Source organism: Phyllopteryx taeniolatus, chromosome 23, assembly GCF_024500385.1.
Source record: "Phyllopteryx taeniolatus isolate TA_2022b chromosome 23, UOR_Ptae_1.2, whole genome shotgun sequence".
Taxonomy (NCBI): domain Eukaryota; kingdom Metazoa; phylum Chordata; class Actinopteri; order Syngnathiformes; family Syngnathidae; genus Phyllopteryx; species Phyllopteryx taeniolatus.
In genome coordinates, this window is record NC_084524.1 from 5,956,191 (window position 1) to 5,971,897 (window position 15,707).

Genomic DNA, 15,707 nt, shown 5'->3' on the forward strand with positions numbered 1-15,707 from the left:
TATTTTTTTTTTTTTAAAAAAGGTTATTTATTCAAAAATAATAATAAATTGTTATAATCTAAGGAGACCAATAATTTTACAAGAACCTTTTGTCAACATATTTTCTACCCAAAGAAATGTAATTTTTGAGCAATAAGTCACAATTTTAAGAGAACAACTCATATTTATATTGAGGATAAAAGGTAATCCAATGACTATATTTTAAGGCAAAAAAAATAATATATCTTTATATAATTTTCTAACGATAAGGTTTTAATTTTGGAGGAAGGAACCAGAACAAGGCATATTTTTTTTAAAGAAAAAAAAAAAAAGCAATATGAGATTAAAGCAATTGTTGGGGTGCAATTGGGTTCTAATTTTAACAGACCAAATTATTGATTTTTCGGAAAAAGGACACAGACCTGCTCTTAAGATGCTGGATGCTGCCGAGACATTTGAAGTGTCCATTCACCATGATGGCCATGCGGGTGCACAGCGCTTCGCACTCCTCCATACTAATAGAACCACACAAATTATGTACATTTCTGACTCATAATTTTTATTGAACGAATGATAAATTTGTTTTATGGCGATAAACGGTGCACCTGTGTGAGGTGAGAACGACAGAGCGTCCCTCCTTGACCACGCTCAGGATGCAGTCCCACAAGAAGCGCCGGGCTTTGGGGTCCATCCCAGTGGTTGGCTCGTCCTGACAAAAACGTTGATTATTGGGTTATTATTTTTTATAATACACATTTGCGGGGGATGGGAATAGCAATATAGCAGAATTGCAAAAATAGCAAAAATCTGGAGCGAATAAATGACCATGAAGTTGCACTGAATAAAAAACAAAAAAAACAAATCTTTTTAATTGTATTTATTATTATTATTATTAATAAATTATTATTTTGATTATTTAACATAATACAAAAAATATATGTTTTTAAATATTGAATAAGCGGGGATAAACTGCCATTTATCGGCGTTGTTCCCCCTAAAAATAAAAACAAAGCTAAAAATATAAAAATGAATACAAAAATGTATATTATTATTTGAAAAATAAATAGCACAGAAAGTCTGCCATTTTACTTTACTTTAAGCTAATTTTGAGTTGAATTTCCAGTAACATAAAACTTGCCATTTTCGTTTTGAAAATTCAGCCCCTGGAGTCAGTTTTGCTGAGCAACGTATCTACAATAAAAATACAGGCATTCCTTAAAAAGTGACACAAAAAATGTTGTCCGATTGCTAGAGGATTTACGAGCTGCTAAATTGCAAAACAGTTGAGATTGTGGGAAATGGCAGCCATTCATCGCAACACGTTTGTAGCCTTGTTGTGGCCCGGATTGAAACTGGGCTCACCAGGAAGATGAGCGGAGGGCAGCCGATCAAGGCGATGGCGGTGGAAAGTTTGCGCTTGTTGCCACCGCTGTAGGTGCCCGCCGGCTTGGCGGCGTACTTGACCAGGCCCAGTTTCTGGACGCCCCACTCAGCCACCTTTCAGACACACACAAAGGAACGGATATTGAATCCCTTGGTTGTGATCCAAACATGACGAAAAGTGCCATCTGGCGTACAGTAAACCTCAACAGGCCGCGGTAAAAATAAGACGCGGAGAAGATACAAACAAGCTGGCGGCGGCTCTGGATTCTGCCAGCCTGAGCTTCCTTTCATGTAGGCCGCACCGCTGGTGAATAATGTACCACCACAGCTGCAGCTGCTTTTCTACCAGGGGCCACTTTTCCTTATGCATGGAATACACAGTCTCTCTCGATCATACTTATTTAGACCAGAACAAATCATTTTTTTGTCATAATATTACGACAATAAAGTCCTAATCTTGCAAAGAAAAAAGTCGAAATCTTATGAAAGTCATATTTTACCACAAGCATGTTTATATTTTCTAGCAAAAAAATATGTTTTATTTATCAGAAAAAAGGTAAAATCTTATCAAAACAGGACATTTTTTGAGAGTGAAAAGTAAAAAGTTAAAAACACAAAAGTAATTTTACGAGAATAAAGTCATAGTTTTACCAGGAACGTGTTTAAATTTCCTAGCAAAATTTGATAAGAACAGGACTTTTGAGAATAAAGTTGTAATTTTACAAAAAATAAGTAGAATTTAAAAAAAATAAATTTAAAAAAATCACTAGCAAAAAAATTTCTTTTAAGGAAAAAAAATATGACTCTACCAGAACCCCTCTTATTTTTCCAAGTAGTAAAAAAGTAGTCTCACAAAAATTAGCGACTGCACGTCTCGACTTGGCCTTCATGACAACTTTTCTTTCCCTGTTCCTCCATGCAAACAAAAGAGTCGCCGTGCGGTTACCGTGGCGACCTCCTTTTCCGGAACCCCTCGCAGCCTGGCGTAGAACTCCAGATGCTCTCGGCCCGTCAGCAGGTCGTTGATGGCGTCGAACTGGGGGCAGTAGCCCATGTTCTGGTGCACGTCCCACATTTCGGTTCTTATGCTAAGACACAGAGAGAGACCATTTCAAATAATAATAGTAGATGTTCAAGCGCATTAAGAAATCTTTTTATACTGTTTATAAATACTTGCTTGGGTATCTGTGTTTTAAAATTTTCCATTGTATAGCTACAATATGAATTCACTTGTGAGGCTTCCATGGCTAAATAATTGCTTATTGTATTTTTTAAAATTCGATATACAAAGAATATATTTTAATTAAATGTCACCATAATTCTAACTATTTTAAGGAATGTTTGTGTTGCTTTTTTTCCTTATTTTTCTTTATCCCTGTCTTTATGAGTCTCCTCTGGGCATAGGCAGCTCACCTGTGTCCGTTGAGGAAGGCCTCGCCGCTGGAAACGGGGATGTCTCCAGTCAGCATCTTAAACGTGGTGGTCTTCCCTGCACCGTTGATTCCCAGCAAGCCGAAGCACTGGTTGGGTGAAGGATTTGATATAATATCAGTCAACGAGATGACTTACTTGGGAAAGATGCAGAAACTGGGGAAAAAAATGTCAAGCCCAAGCTTTTTGACTTCTTCGTAGCATATTGACAAATATACAAACATAACAATAGACTCCAAGTCAACATGGCCGACACAGGGGACTGGTGAAGCTGCAGGGTGGTCCACACGGTCTTAGTGACTGCCCTCTGGAAAAAATATTTGATTTCCGCCACACATGGATCTTGCGAGCGGCCCTCAGGAACATCTAGGAGACTGGCTAAGATGCGTGTAAATAATGCATGGAAATGCGTGGCGGCCTCCCGTGAATCCCAATACCGAGCTGGCATTTACAAGGCGGCCCTAGGTAAACAGCGGCGGCAGGGATTCATGCGTCCAATCACAGACGCCTGTCAGCATTTGAGATTACGCGAAAAGATAGCGAGCGGTCGCTGGCAGCGCTCGCGTGTGTAATCAGGGCGGACGTGACGCTGATTTCTATAAGAGGATTTCTTTGAATGGGGCCTGTTATTACTGCAGCAGATGTAAAAGACTCTCTCTCTCTGTGCCCTTAATATCAACTTTACATTTAATACAGAACAGTAACTCAATTGATACATACATTAAAATGAGTGATGTATAAACGTACAATTTATTCAGATTCAAAAGTCAACCTTGAAAAGGCATATTAGTACGTGGACTGCACATATAGAGCGGTCGCTAGCAGTTAGCCGGTGTTAGGTGTCATTAGTAGTCACTCGCAGTTGTTAGCGGTAGTGGTTCAATAAAGTGGCAGAGGTCGGTACACAGGCAGGCAATCCGCAAAGGCCACAGTATCAAAAAACAAAACAAAAAAAAAACCGTGAGGCAAAAAGGCAAGGTCAATTATCAGAACAGGGCCTAGGCTAACTATGAGTCGGTGACGTGGAAACAACGAACTGGCGGCCAGAAAGAATGAGACACGAGGTTAAACGCATGGGGTAATTAGGGTAAACGGGGTACAGGTGGGGAAGATGCTCTCAGGAGCAGGTGTGTACGATACAGGGGGACGACGACAACCATAACACACACACATGACAGTTTGAGGTCAATCGCTTTTGTTAGCGGTCACTAGCGGTTGTTAGCAGTCACCAGGGCTCGCTAGCTGCCGTTGGCTTTCTTTAGCAGTCGTTAGCAATAGTTAGTGGTCACTAGCAGTTGATAGTGGTCTCTCGCAGTAGTGGTAGTTATTCATGACTAGCAGTTGTTAGCTGTCACCAGTGGTTGTTAGCTGTCGTTATGTCTTTACTGGCTACTAGGCCAGTAGTTAGCAATTAGTCGCGATTGTTAACGGTCACCGGTGGTTCTTGGCTGCCGTTGGCTCTTTTCAGCAGTTGCTAGTGGTCACTAGTGGTTCTTAGCCATCACCAACCATTAACTCTGTTCAGCAGTTTTTAGAGCCCATAAGCAGTCACCTGTGGTCATTCGCGGTTGTTTGTGGTTGTGAGTGGTCCATTGTAGTTGTTAGCAGTAGTTTTTTTAGCATTTACTAGCATCCATTTGGAGTCATTAGAGGTAGCTAGTAGTCACTAGTGGCCATTTGCAGTTGGTAGTGGTCATTAGCAGTCACTAGCGACCATTAGCGGTCGCCACTTACGGTCGTTGATAAATGAAATTGTGTTCTTATCTAAAATTTTCTACTTAGGGCATGTAGCCTTGAGCCATATGAATTCTGGCTGGAAACACATCTATTAACTACATGAATATATATATTTTTTTTCATTAAAAAAACCTCGCCACTGCAACGGTCATCACGTGATGCAGCAGCATTTGGCTCACCTCCGCCACAGGTACGCCCACACATAGCCGGTCCACAGCGGGGGTGCGCTTCCCTGGATACACCTGCAGGGAGCACAGCCGTTGAGCCAATGAGGGCGCGAACAACAATAGCCTGGAATTAATAAATAAATAAACAGCAGTAGGGAAGAGTGGAGGCGGGAAAACAGCGGCGAGTGTTTGGACCAATTAATGGCAGCCCGGTTGGGGGGAAAAAAAAGGAGGCGTCAAGGACACCTTCCTCACACATTCATTTAGATAATATTCTAAATACCTTCACTGCATGAGCAGAGTCAACTTTTATTCGAAGTAAGGCGTTTACAGAGAGATGGCCTTTATTTGTAAAAATTGAGTCATATTTAGCATAGATAAGTTTTTGTTTTTCCTTTTTTTCGACAAATATTAAATAAACAAACAAATAAATAAATAAATACACAAATTCAATCATTCTCTTTATTTTTTTATTCCAATATACTACGGGTTACAATATATTTATATCCGCCCTCAAATTCAAATTGAATCATACATTTTAAATTTGTGTCCCAAGGCATAGATAGTAGGAATATGGGCACAGGTCACAGCTCTGCATTAAATATAAACTGAGTATGAGACAGAAAGAACTGTGCTTTCTGGTGATTTAAAAAAAAATTAAAAAAGAAAAAAAAAAAAGAAAATTAATAAATAAATATATATATAGATATATATAGATATATATATACACACACACACACACACACATGAATGCATTTTTTTGAAACATCAACATTTTAAAATACTTTTAAATATGAATACAGATTAAAAGTTATTTTAAAAATGTAAAAGATATTACAAATTATGTAAAAAAAAAACAAACTTAAAATTATTAAAACACCCACTTAATCATTATATTATGGATGATGAAAATGATTGAAAAAATCTACTCCAGCCATGATGAGCCCAACTAACCGAGGCCACAATTGGATGAACTCCGATATTATCGATGACACTGCACTTTACAATGGCACTCCAAACAACCTGTCCCAGTGCCATCTGGCAGCGGCGGTCAATTGGCGTCAGAGCCGGATGAGACGTGCGCTACTTTTTAGCGCTGGCTCTCGCATGGCTGACGCGCTATCACAGTGCAAGGTGCGCCGACGACGAAAAGCAATTAAAGGATAATCACGCAGTGACTGAAGCGTAGCGGCAGCTGTCGCCGTCCGCGGGCCGCTCGTTTCATCAGACGAGACAGGTGAGCGGCGTGGAATTTAGTTTGAGGACAAAAATAAGACAACAACTTTGCCTGTATTTTATGAGGAGACTGAGGAAAAGTCTGCCAAATTTGTCTGATATATTTCATCCAGTTGCTGCCTAATTTGAAAGGTTGACTAAAATATTCTGCCCCCAATACCAGTTTGACTAAGCAACATGCCTACCAACAATTTGGTAGGCATGTCTATCATAAGACCCACACAAAAGTCCCAGGAAGTCATGAACAAAAAAACCATATTGGAAGTCTGCCATTTTGGTTTGAAGTGGCCATGTTGGCTCTTTTTCGCCCTGTAGAATTTAACCCACAAATTTAGCCCTCACAGCCAGTTTGACTTAGCAACATAAAATTTGGTAAGGATATCTATTATGAGTAGACCCACAAAAAAGTCTCAAGAGGCTATGCCTGAAAATACACAAGAGGTCTGCAATTTTGGTTTAAAGTGACAATTTTAGGGTTGCAGGTCTGTGGGAAAAGACATTGTAATAAAATAAACAACACCTTCGTCAGATCGTAGATCCTCAAAAGGTCGTTCTGGGCCTTCCCCGCGTACACCCGCTTCCGTTCGTGAGCCACGTCCACATCCTCTTCCTCCACGGAGTACGATTTAGCCGAAATAAACCTGGTAAAGGAGACGCAAACATTTAAACGCTGGCTTGTTGGACGGACAGCCGGGCAAGTTCTCACCTGGGTTTACAGAAGAACTTGTACTGTATGAGAAGGGTGATGGCAAACATGACAGCTCCTTGGATGGCCATGGCGCAGAGGTTCTTGCCGACCATCTCCCAGCTAAGCGGCTCCTTGAAGCGATCCTCGCCTCATAATAGGAAGAGAATAGTAAACGGTATAGGAGCAGGATCAAAACAAAAACCTCTGTTCTCGGCTGCCAACGAGATTTTCTCTGCTCTTTGAAGTGTTTAGACGTATTGCTTTGCAACAGCTTAATATGCCACGTAGCCTTAAAAAAAAAAAAAAACATAAATCTCTACTCGTCATGTCATTGTCATTTCTGCCAAATCGGCGTGCATATTTACTATTTTTGTAAGCCAATGTAACATGTATAGCAGCATCTATACATGCTATGTAGCACATTCTACACACGCTATGCGGGACTTTTTGCGTATCCTATTCAGCAACTTTTATACAAGCTATGCGGTGCATTTGAGAGACGCTATGTTGAATATTTTATCTACCATTTGTGACAACTTTTATATATGCAATGTGGCACCTTTAATATATGCTATGCGGCTCATTTCATAAATGCTTTGCCACATTTTTGCTATTTAGCACAGTTTACATATGCTAAGCGGCACATTTTTACGTACGCTGTTTTACAGTTTTGACGTATGCTACGCAGCACATTTTTAAAGTTATTATACACATAATTTCTCATGTATAATACGCTCCCCCAAAGTTGACCTGAAAATTCTGGAAAATCCTTCTACTCATGTATAATGGATTTTTACAATGCATGATTTTGCTTCTACCCATCAAAACATTATATATATATATAAAATTGTATTATCTGTATTTTTTAAAGTTTTTTTTCAAAGAATTATTCGAAAGCTAAGCACTTTGTTTGAACACGTAATATTTTCTTTTTATTTATTATTTAATGTATTTTTAAATACAGTTGTGCTTATATGTTTGATGACCCAGGCAGAATTTGTAAGATGGGTACAATTCTTTAAAGAAAACAGGAAGGGCCAGGCGAAACACATTGAATTTTATTTTAATAGGATTAAAATTCAACTGTCAAGCATTTCAGAAAAGCATTATCATTAAACAAAACATAACCATAAAGAAATAAATGATGGTTGTTGTTTAGTCATCAGTCGTATTTAAAAAAAAACAATATTCCACAAATTCTGCCAGGGTATGTAAACTTGAGCACAACTGTACATATATGCAGTCATACGTACCCCTGTCATATTGGAATGAAAGTGTAGGCTACACCTTTTTCATAACCTCTTGGTGGCGGTGGCATATTGGAATGAAAGTGTACAGCTTTTTATAACCACTAGATGGCAGCATACATTTATAAAATGGGAAAGTTTCCCCCCCCTCCATTTTCCCCTATACTTATGTATAATGCGCACCATTGACTGTTGACAATTTTTTTTGGGGGGGGGGGTAAAAAACGCAGAAACTACAATACTATGTGGCACATTTTCTTAACACGATGTGGCCCCCCTTCATGGCATATTTAAATTTTCTCACCAAAGCTGCTGAAGAGGTTGGCCATGGCCTGGTTCTTAGCCATGTCAATCAGTCCTCGGCCAAGACAGAAGTGGGGGAATACGAGGAGCACTTGTTTCACAATGTCGTTGATGTACGACACACTCTGGGAAAGACAACACACACACACACGCGCACAGGAATTATGTTTTTGTTGTAGTTTTTTTTTTTTTTTCTCCACCCACTTTTTGGAAGCCTTCTATAACGGAAAAGCCTTAAAACAAAGTCATCCGAATGCTGTAGCGAGAGCTAATGTGAGATCAATAGGTGTAATTACACGTCTTCTCTCCAGCGGTTGTTCATCACGCAGATGTGAGAGATTTCTCGTCAAAGATGATGAAACGCTCAACAGCTCCCCTTTACGCCCATAAATCATTCACGGCCACTTTTGAAGGCGCTCGAGCCGGCGAGGTTCTTATCTGACCCTCCGCCGCCGCCTCGTTCCTGTTCCTGCAGCAAACCTTCATTCATTAGCGGCAGAAGGAGGACGCGCTGCCAAAACCTCCGACGGAGCAAAATGAGGTAACTCCAACGTCCTCCGCCGTGCCCCAGTTCATCAACCCACTTGAAGAACACTTCGCTATGCCAAACATTTACATTATACACGCTATTCTGCACATTTGAGATATGCTTGTGTGCTACTTTACTGTCTACACACTATGCAGCACATTTTTGCGGCATATTTTATTGTTGCTAATCTATGTGACACATTTTATATGCATTGTGCAGCAATGTTTACTGCATACATGTGATATGTGGCACATTTATATATGCTATGTGATACATTTTATTTAGACTATGTGACATTTTATTGATGCTATGTGGAACATTTCTATGCACAATGCAGCACTATTTACTGTATATACGCTACACGGCATATTTTACTGCCTAGACGCTATGTGGCACATTGCATGCTATGCAACATTTGATTTCCGCTATGTGGCACATTAAATACACATTGTACAGCACTGTTTACTGAATATACGCCGAGCAGTACATTTTAATGACTTTATTTATCATATTTTAATGTAGACTATAATGTCGACAACTATGTGGCAAATTTTATGTGCTATGCGACATATTTTGTTTACGTGTACGTTTTAATTATGCTCCGTGGCAAATTTAAGCACTATGCGAAACATTTCATTTGCTCTGTGCAGCACTGCGTACTGTATACAGTACATGATATGTGGCACTTTTCAAATATGCTATGCGACACATTTTATTGTGTATACACATTGTAGTGCATTTTATAGAAACGATTCAATGCATTTATTGAGAAACTATGCAGCACATTTTATATACATTATGTGGAACATTTTATAGTCATAACTTTTTTTTTTTCAATAAACTATTGGTCCCATTGTATTAACGCTATGCAGCAATTTAACATGCTTTATGTGGCTTATTTCAGCGTATACACTATTTTATTGACACTTGTCGATACGTTTTTCAACACGCTGTGGGTCACATTTGAACCCATACATCAAATTTGTGATATGATATTCATTACATCTTATACATATTGTACGTGCTTTGCTGATAAGACAATTTTCAAATGCTTATAAGTGAAGCAATTGACAGACGAAGCCGGCTCGCAGTTTGGAAATGAACGCTGGCTAAAAGACAGATGACAAGAGCGCATGTGAAAGAGAATGAAGGAAAACGAGCGCCTTTGAAAAACACTGAAGAGGATGAAGGGAATCTTCTAGGACTGCCACCTGCTGGCCACACGCCTTTGTTTGCCGCTAACTTGCAATTAAGCGTCCCACGAGCCCATACACACAGACAGACACACACACACACACACACACACACACACACATACACAGACACACACAGCAAACCAACGATAGACATCTGTGATGACTTTTTCCAAAAAGTTTTCCTATACATCTGCTATGCGGCACACTTGATATTTGCTATTCGACACTATTTACAGTATACGCTACGCTTCCGATGCTATGAAGCACATTTTATGTACACGGTATAATGCTTTATCAGCATTACGCAGCACATTTCATAAATGCTATGCTGCAGATGCTTTATATACGCTGTGTGGCCGATGCTATGCGGCACATGCTATATGAGGCTAAACAGCACTATGGATAGTCACTATGTGACAGATTTTTTTTTTCTGCGAGGATGCAGCACATTGTAGAACCGCTTTGCACGACCTACGTCGTCATCCAAAAGCTCCATGACGAAGGTGGCCACGCTGCCGTTGATGCCGATGAAGAGGTTGACGCAGGTGAGCACCACGTAGGCGGTGCTGGGCACGCTGAACACGAACGACGCCGGGTACATCGTGGGCGTGATGGACCACCTGTGGCAAACAAGGGGCAAAAGTGGCACAATTTTCAGTATATACGTTACGCAGAATATTTTATCGACATTATTTGGTACATTTTTTAGTTGCCATGCGGCACATTTTATATACTCTATGCGGAATATTTTATAGACATTGGAACAGTTTTTATTTACTATGCGGCACATTTTCTGTGTGCCACCTTTTATATACTTTGTAAGGTACATTTTGTATAAGATGAATGTTTTATAGACATTATTTGTGGCATTTTTTTATTTGCTATGCAGAATATTTTATTGGCACTATCTGGTACATTTCTTTTTATTTGTTACATTAAAAAATCTTTTCTTGGCCCTAACAAATGAAGCCTTTTTTTTTTTGTTGAAGAAAACTATTTGAAAGTGATAAAACTAAAAGTTTATTTGTTAAGAATAATTCAACGGTATGTACTTAAATGACAATCGTGCATTAGTCTTAAAGAAATTACATGGAAAAATTTCATGTCACTAAGAGTCCGTGCTTTTGGTAAGATTATTCGTTTTGAGTGTATGCAGCACATTTTCTATAAGCTACATTATGTGGCACATTTTCTATAGTTCATACCAGTGGGTATTACAATGATTTACAGCGAGTACACCGCTGTAACAGTATGCACTTAAAACATTAGCACTGTGCTAAAAAAAAACAAAAAACTGCGACTTAAATAAGAGTGATATTTTTGCGTTCCACTAGAGGGTGCCCACGTACCACTAGCGGTATTCTTACCATTAACATTTTCTAGGCACTATTGGGTATATTTTGTGCACACTTGTTGGAACGTTTTCGATGCACTACTGTGTGCGTACCCGTAGAAGACCAGCAGCAGAACCAGAGCGGGCAGGTTGGGTGCAGACACGTAGGCCTCTTGTTGGAAGCAGAGGAAGATGACGACGACGATGATGCACGGGACGGCGTAGTTGCACTGCCAAACAGCACAAGGTCAACTTCTCTCCGGAGCGCGGCGTTCGTTCTCATCGTCGCGACGCTACGTACCATGTCCCAGGCCAAATTGGCCAACCAGTAGATGGCCGGGTTGACGCCGCTGACGAACTGCAGGTGCTTGGCTTTGCTCACCCGCTCTTGGATGAGGAAGAGGACGAAGCTGGCAGGGATGAAGGACATGGCGAAGATGACGCAGATGGACACCACCAAGTCTGTGGAGGTCGTGGCCCTGAGGAGGGGAAAAAAGGCAAGCTGACCCCACTGGGCCCGTTTTCGCCTTCTTGATGCTCATGGCGACTCACAAGGCCACGAAGGAGAGCTGCTCCTTGGTCAGGTTGAGGGGGTGACTGGATGCCGAGATGCCGTAACGCCGGGGGTCCTCGCCCACCGCCACGCCCGCCCTCAGTACGGCGTTGTCGGCCACGCTGAGGAACGACACCAGGCCGTGCCACGCCTGGTTGTAGAACCAGACCTGTCATTGGTAGAAACAACAGTTTCCATTTTGTGTGCAGTCACGACACAAACGGCGTTTAAAAAAGTGGGTCAAGAATCTGTTCCGCTCATGCCAGCGATTCTGTGAGCCTGCGTGGCGCTCGGGTTACAAGGAGACGGAGGGGGGGAAAAAAATAAAGAACAAATGGAAGAAAGAGAATAGGCGGAGGGAAGGGAACGGACGCCCCGTTGACGCTACCACACTAATTAGGAGCGTGCGGCGTTTGGAGTGTCAGGTACAAACACGAGCTGGATTCCTTTTGTCGGCTCGCGCGCGCACACAGACAAAAGCAGTTTCACACACATACAGTACACAGTTACTTGCACACACATTCATATACATAGTGATGGGGAGTAAAGAATGACATGTAACGAGATTACGTAATGTAATTGCAAAGTGTATGTCATTGTAGTCCATTACATGACCGGGAGGAAATGTATAATTAAATTGCACATTTTCCTTCAGATCTGCTTGTGATTGTCTCCCTCTGGTCACGCGCCGTTCTGCCGTCGTCTCAAACATGACATCCATTTTCTTTTTACCGCTTATCCTCACTAGGGTCGCGGGCTGCTGGAGCCTATCCCAAATATGACCTCGAAGCACCACCTTGTGCCGCAATCGAGTAGTTTGTTTAAGATTTTGTAAAGGTTAAACTCATAGTTACACTTTTGAACACAAAAATAAAAGTTTCATCTTCAGTTATTTATTTCATGGAACATTTACTAATCTGGCAATCATATGAAGCGATATTTTCTAAATTTGTCACCAGCTCTACACATATATGTGTATACTGTATGAACACACCACATTGCCCCACTCACTTGAGGCAAAAATCTCTTAAAAAAAAAAAAATAATAATAATAATTTTTTTTATGTCATTTTTATTTTATCATTGCACCTATTTCTGTGTTAAGAAATACTCATGTTGAGTTCTCCATCACTACGGCATTAAGAATAGAAAGAAACAATGGTGTGTTTTTGTTATTGCCAATCTAATCTGAATCAGCCTGAAAATAATGTTCGGCGCACAGGCCTACATGATGAAAGTCAATGTTGGTCCATAATAGACCCACATATTTGTTTTTTTTTCTTTTTACAGTGACTCTACAATGTGGCGGCACGGTGGGCGACTGGTTAGAGCGTCAGCCTCACAGTTCTGAGGACCCGGGTTCAAACCCCGGCCCCGCCTGTGTGGAGTTTGCATGTTCTCCCCGTGCCTGCGTGGGTTTTCTCCGGGTACTCCGGTTTCCTCCCACATCCCAAAAACATGCATGAATTGGAGACTCTAAATTGCCCGTAGGCATGACTGTGAGTGCGAATGGTTGTTTGTTCCTATGTGCCCTGCGATTGGCTGCCAACCAGTTCAGGGTGTACCCCGCCTCCTGCCCGATGACAGCTGGGATAGACTCCAGCACGCCCGCGACCCTAGTGAGGAGAAGCGGCTCAGAAAATGGATGGATGGATGGACTCTACAATGTGGTTCATACAGAGTTTTCCTTTTCAGTTTTTTTTTTTTTTTTAATTTCTGCATGCAACAAAAATATTTGCAACTCTGGGGGAAAAAAAAGACACTGGGCTTGAAGCTTAATTTCAAATCCAACACTAAATGTTTGAATGAGCCCCCCCTCGTATTTATGAAATGAAAATCTGAATTTAAATTACCCACCCGCAGAAAACCAAAAATGCTGTTTGCTCCTGTATGCGTCACCATTTTATCACTTGTATACACAGACGCCGCCTCGAACCCCTTTCTGTGCAATATGCCAACACATCAGCCATATTAGATGTGGGAATCGTATTGGCCAGAAAATCTGCTAATTATAGTCGTAAAATGGCATTAGAATCACCAAATACAATTAAAAAAAAAAAGATTCAGTCTTAATCCCATGAGTTTCTGGCTTTGAGTGTAAAACGGTTTATACATCTCCAAGCAGTGTCGCACAAGGCACCATTCAAGCGAGCCCCCGACACTTGGTGCGGCAATATACATCTATATAGCTATATGTATATATAGAAATATATATGTACTGTATGTATATATACTTACTCGCATAGCACACACACGATTACATACGCAGCTACCTTCAGATTGTGTTTAGTTCCCAGCTTCTTGAGAAGCGTTTCGGCTGTGCGGAGGAGCTCGTCCGTCACGTTGGCCTAATGAAGACGAAGCAAAACAAGACTTAATTGGACACACTCGGAAAACTTCGACTGTAAGTAAGTGGGATGCGGCGGGAGAGGAGCGCACAGGTTCAAAATGACCTCGCGCTTCCGTTTCGGGCCTCGCGGGAAACGAGTGTCGGGGAAATGACATGCTGGCGATTTCCGCCACCACGCTGCTCCGTAACAGACGCGGCGGCCACATTACACCTGCGATATAAATGCAAATGGGTTTCCCCCTGTCTGAGCCCAAATTAATCATCAGCCCAGCGGAGAGAGCGGATGTGGCATGGAGTGAAGAGAAAATAGCCATAGTGCGGCCTCCGACATTTTTGCAAAGAACGTATGATGTGAGATCCAAACGTGGTCACAGACCGAATTAAACTCGTATCACAAGGCACCACTGGAAAGTGACCAATGATGTTTCTCTCTCTACCCGACGAGCCAATGGCTGCTTGATGTTTTTTTTGTTTGTTTCCCCCCCCGCTTACCTGGGAATAATTGAAGATATCTTTCAGATCCTGGAACGTGGCCTCGATCTCTGCCTCGCTCAGGCGGACTTGAGAGTTGACAGCGCCAACCGAGATCCCGCCGTACCTTTTTTTTAAATATACATTTAAAAACAAAGATGCTAATTAAAGACCACAAACGAGTCCGTTTCTCGTGCGTTGCTATTACCTGGTTTTGCCGGACCGCTCAAAGGTCTTGACCAGGAAGTCGGTCATATTTCGTCCCGTTAAATCCAGGAGCGTGTCGGTTGTGTTCTGGATCCTCTGTAAAAAAAAAAAAAAAAAAAAACATATATACATAAAATGAATAAATAAAGTATCGTCACAACAGTCAGTTAAGCTCGGCTACGAGGTTGGAAAAAAACCCTCCATATGTCAAAGGAACCTAATTAGATGCCCTTCTGTGAATAAATGGCTCCATTGAAAGAGCCAATTAGGAAGAGACTCGGCGATGTGGATTCTCCACGCTGCTTGAACCTGTGCGTGATTAGAGAGAGCTAGCATCTAACTTTTTTTGGTCTTTTTTTTTTTTTGTCCTGTTTTGCTGTTAGGTCAAGCAGAATGGAAAATCTGTATCCCTTTTATGCCGGAACAGTTTGACTGTATCACAGTGGAGTTTTTAAGCTTCCGCTGTGGTATTATATTTGAGGTTTATTGAGAATCAGACTTGATCAGTCGAATAGAAAAAAGGTTTCTAGAGGGGAGAGAGAAACAAAGACAAAAGACAAAGCACTAATTGTAAACAGGATGAGAGAAGTAAATCATGACATTATCTACAACAATGAAACATTAAATATGAATGTTGCGTGGGGCTGTAGTGCTACACCCTGTGAGGGAAGGACAGGACAAGATAGAACAGGACAAGAAGCATGCAGGACCAGGGTCGTGAACCCGGCTGTACAACTGAAGTGTGGTGGCATCAATTATGTGAATTATAAAAGTCTACAGGACGAGAGTATAAGTGAGGGGATACACACGCGGTTTGCATATTCACGAGTTATTTGTCGCAGGAAGTGCATGACCCCACACCCAGGGAAAGAGTCCTAGGGGTGTGTGTCTGCGGATA

General features: G+C 41.2%; 1 protein-coding gene across 2 annotated transcripts in view; it reads right to left on the reverse strand.

The window, feature by feature from the left end:
* Nucleotides 1-15,707, reverse strand: part of LOC133472854 (phospholipid-transporting ATPase ABCA1-like) — a 71,326-nt gene that overhangs the window by 4,631 nt on the left and 50,988 nt on the right. For both annotated transcript variants that reach the window (XM_061764293.1, XM_061764292.1), the window contains exons 33-48: nt 14,811-14,905; nt 14,624-14,729; nt 14,055-14,129; nt 11,782-11,951; nt 11,531-11,708; nt 11,344-11,459; nt 10,372-10,516; nt 8,173-8,296; nt 6,640-6,769; nt 6,454-6,574; nt 4,710-4,772; nt 2,776-2,882; nt 2,309-2,450; nt 1,342-1,476; nt 585-688; nt 402-494 (exon numbers count right to left, since the gene is read on the reverse strand). In XM_061764293.1, coding sequence (XP_061620277.1) covers nt 402-494; nt 585-688; nt 1,342-1,476; nt 2,309-2,450; nt 2,776-2,882; nt 4,710-4,772; nt 6,454-6,574; nt 6,640-6,769; nt 8,173-8,296; nt 10,372-10,516; nt 11,344-11,459; nt 11,531-11,708; nt 11,782-11,951; nt 14,055-14,129; nt 14,624-14,729; nt 14,811-14,905 — 1,904 coding nt within the window. The remainder of the gene's footprint in view (nt 1-401; nt 495-584; nt 689-1,341; nt 1,477-2,308; nt 2,451-2,775; nt 2,883-4,709; nt 4,773-6,453; nt 6,575-6,639; nt 6,770-8,172; nt 8,297-10,371; nt 10,517-11,343; nt 11,460-11,530; nt 11,709-11,781; nt 11,952-14,054; nt 14,130-14,623; nt 14,730-14,810; nt 14,906-15,707) is intronic.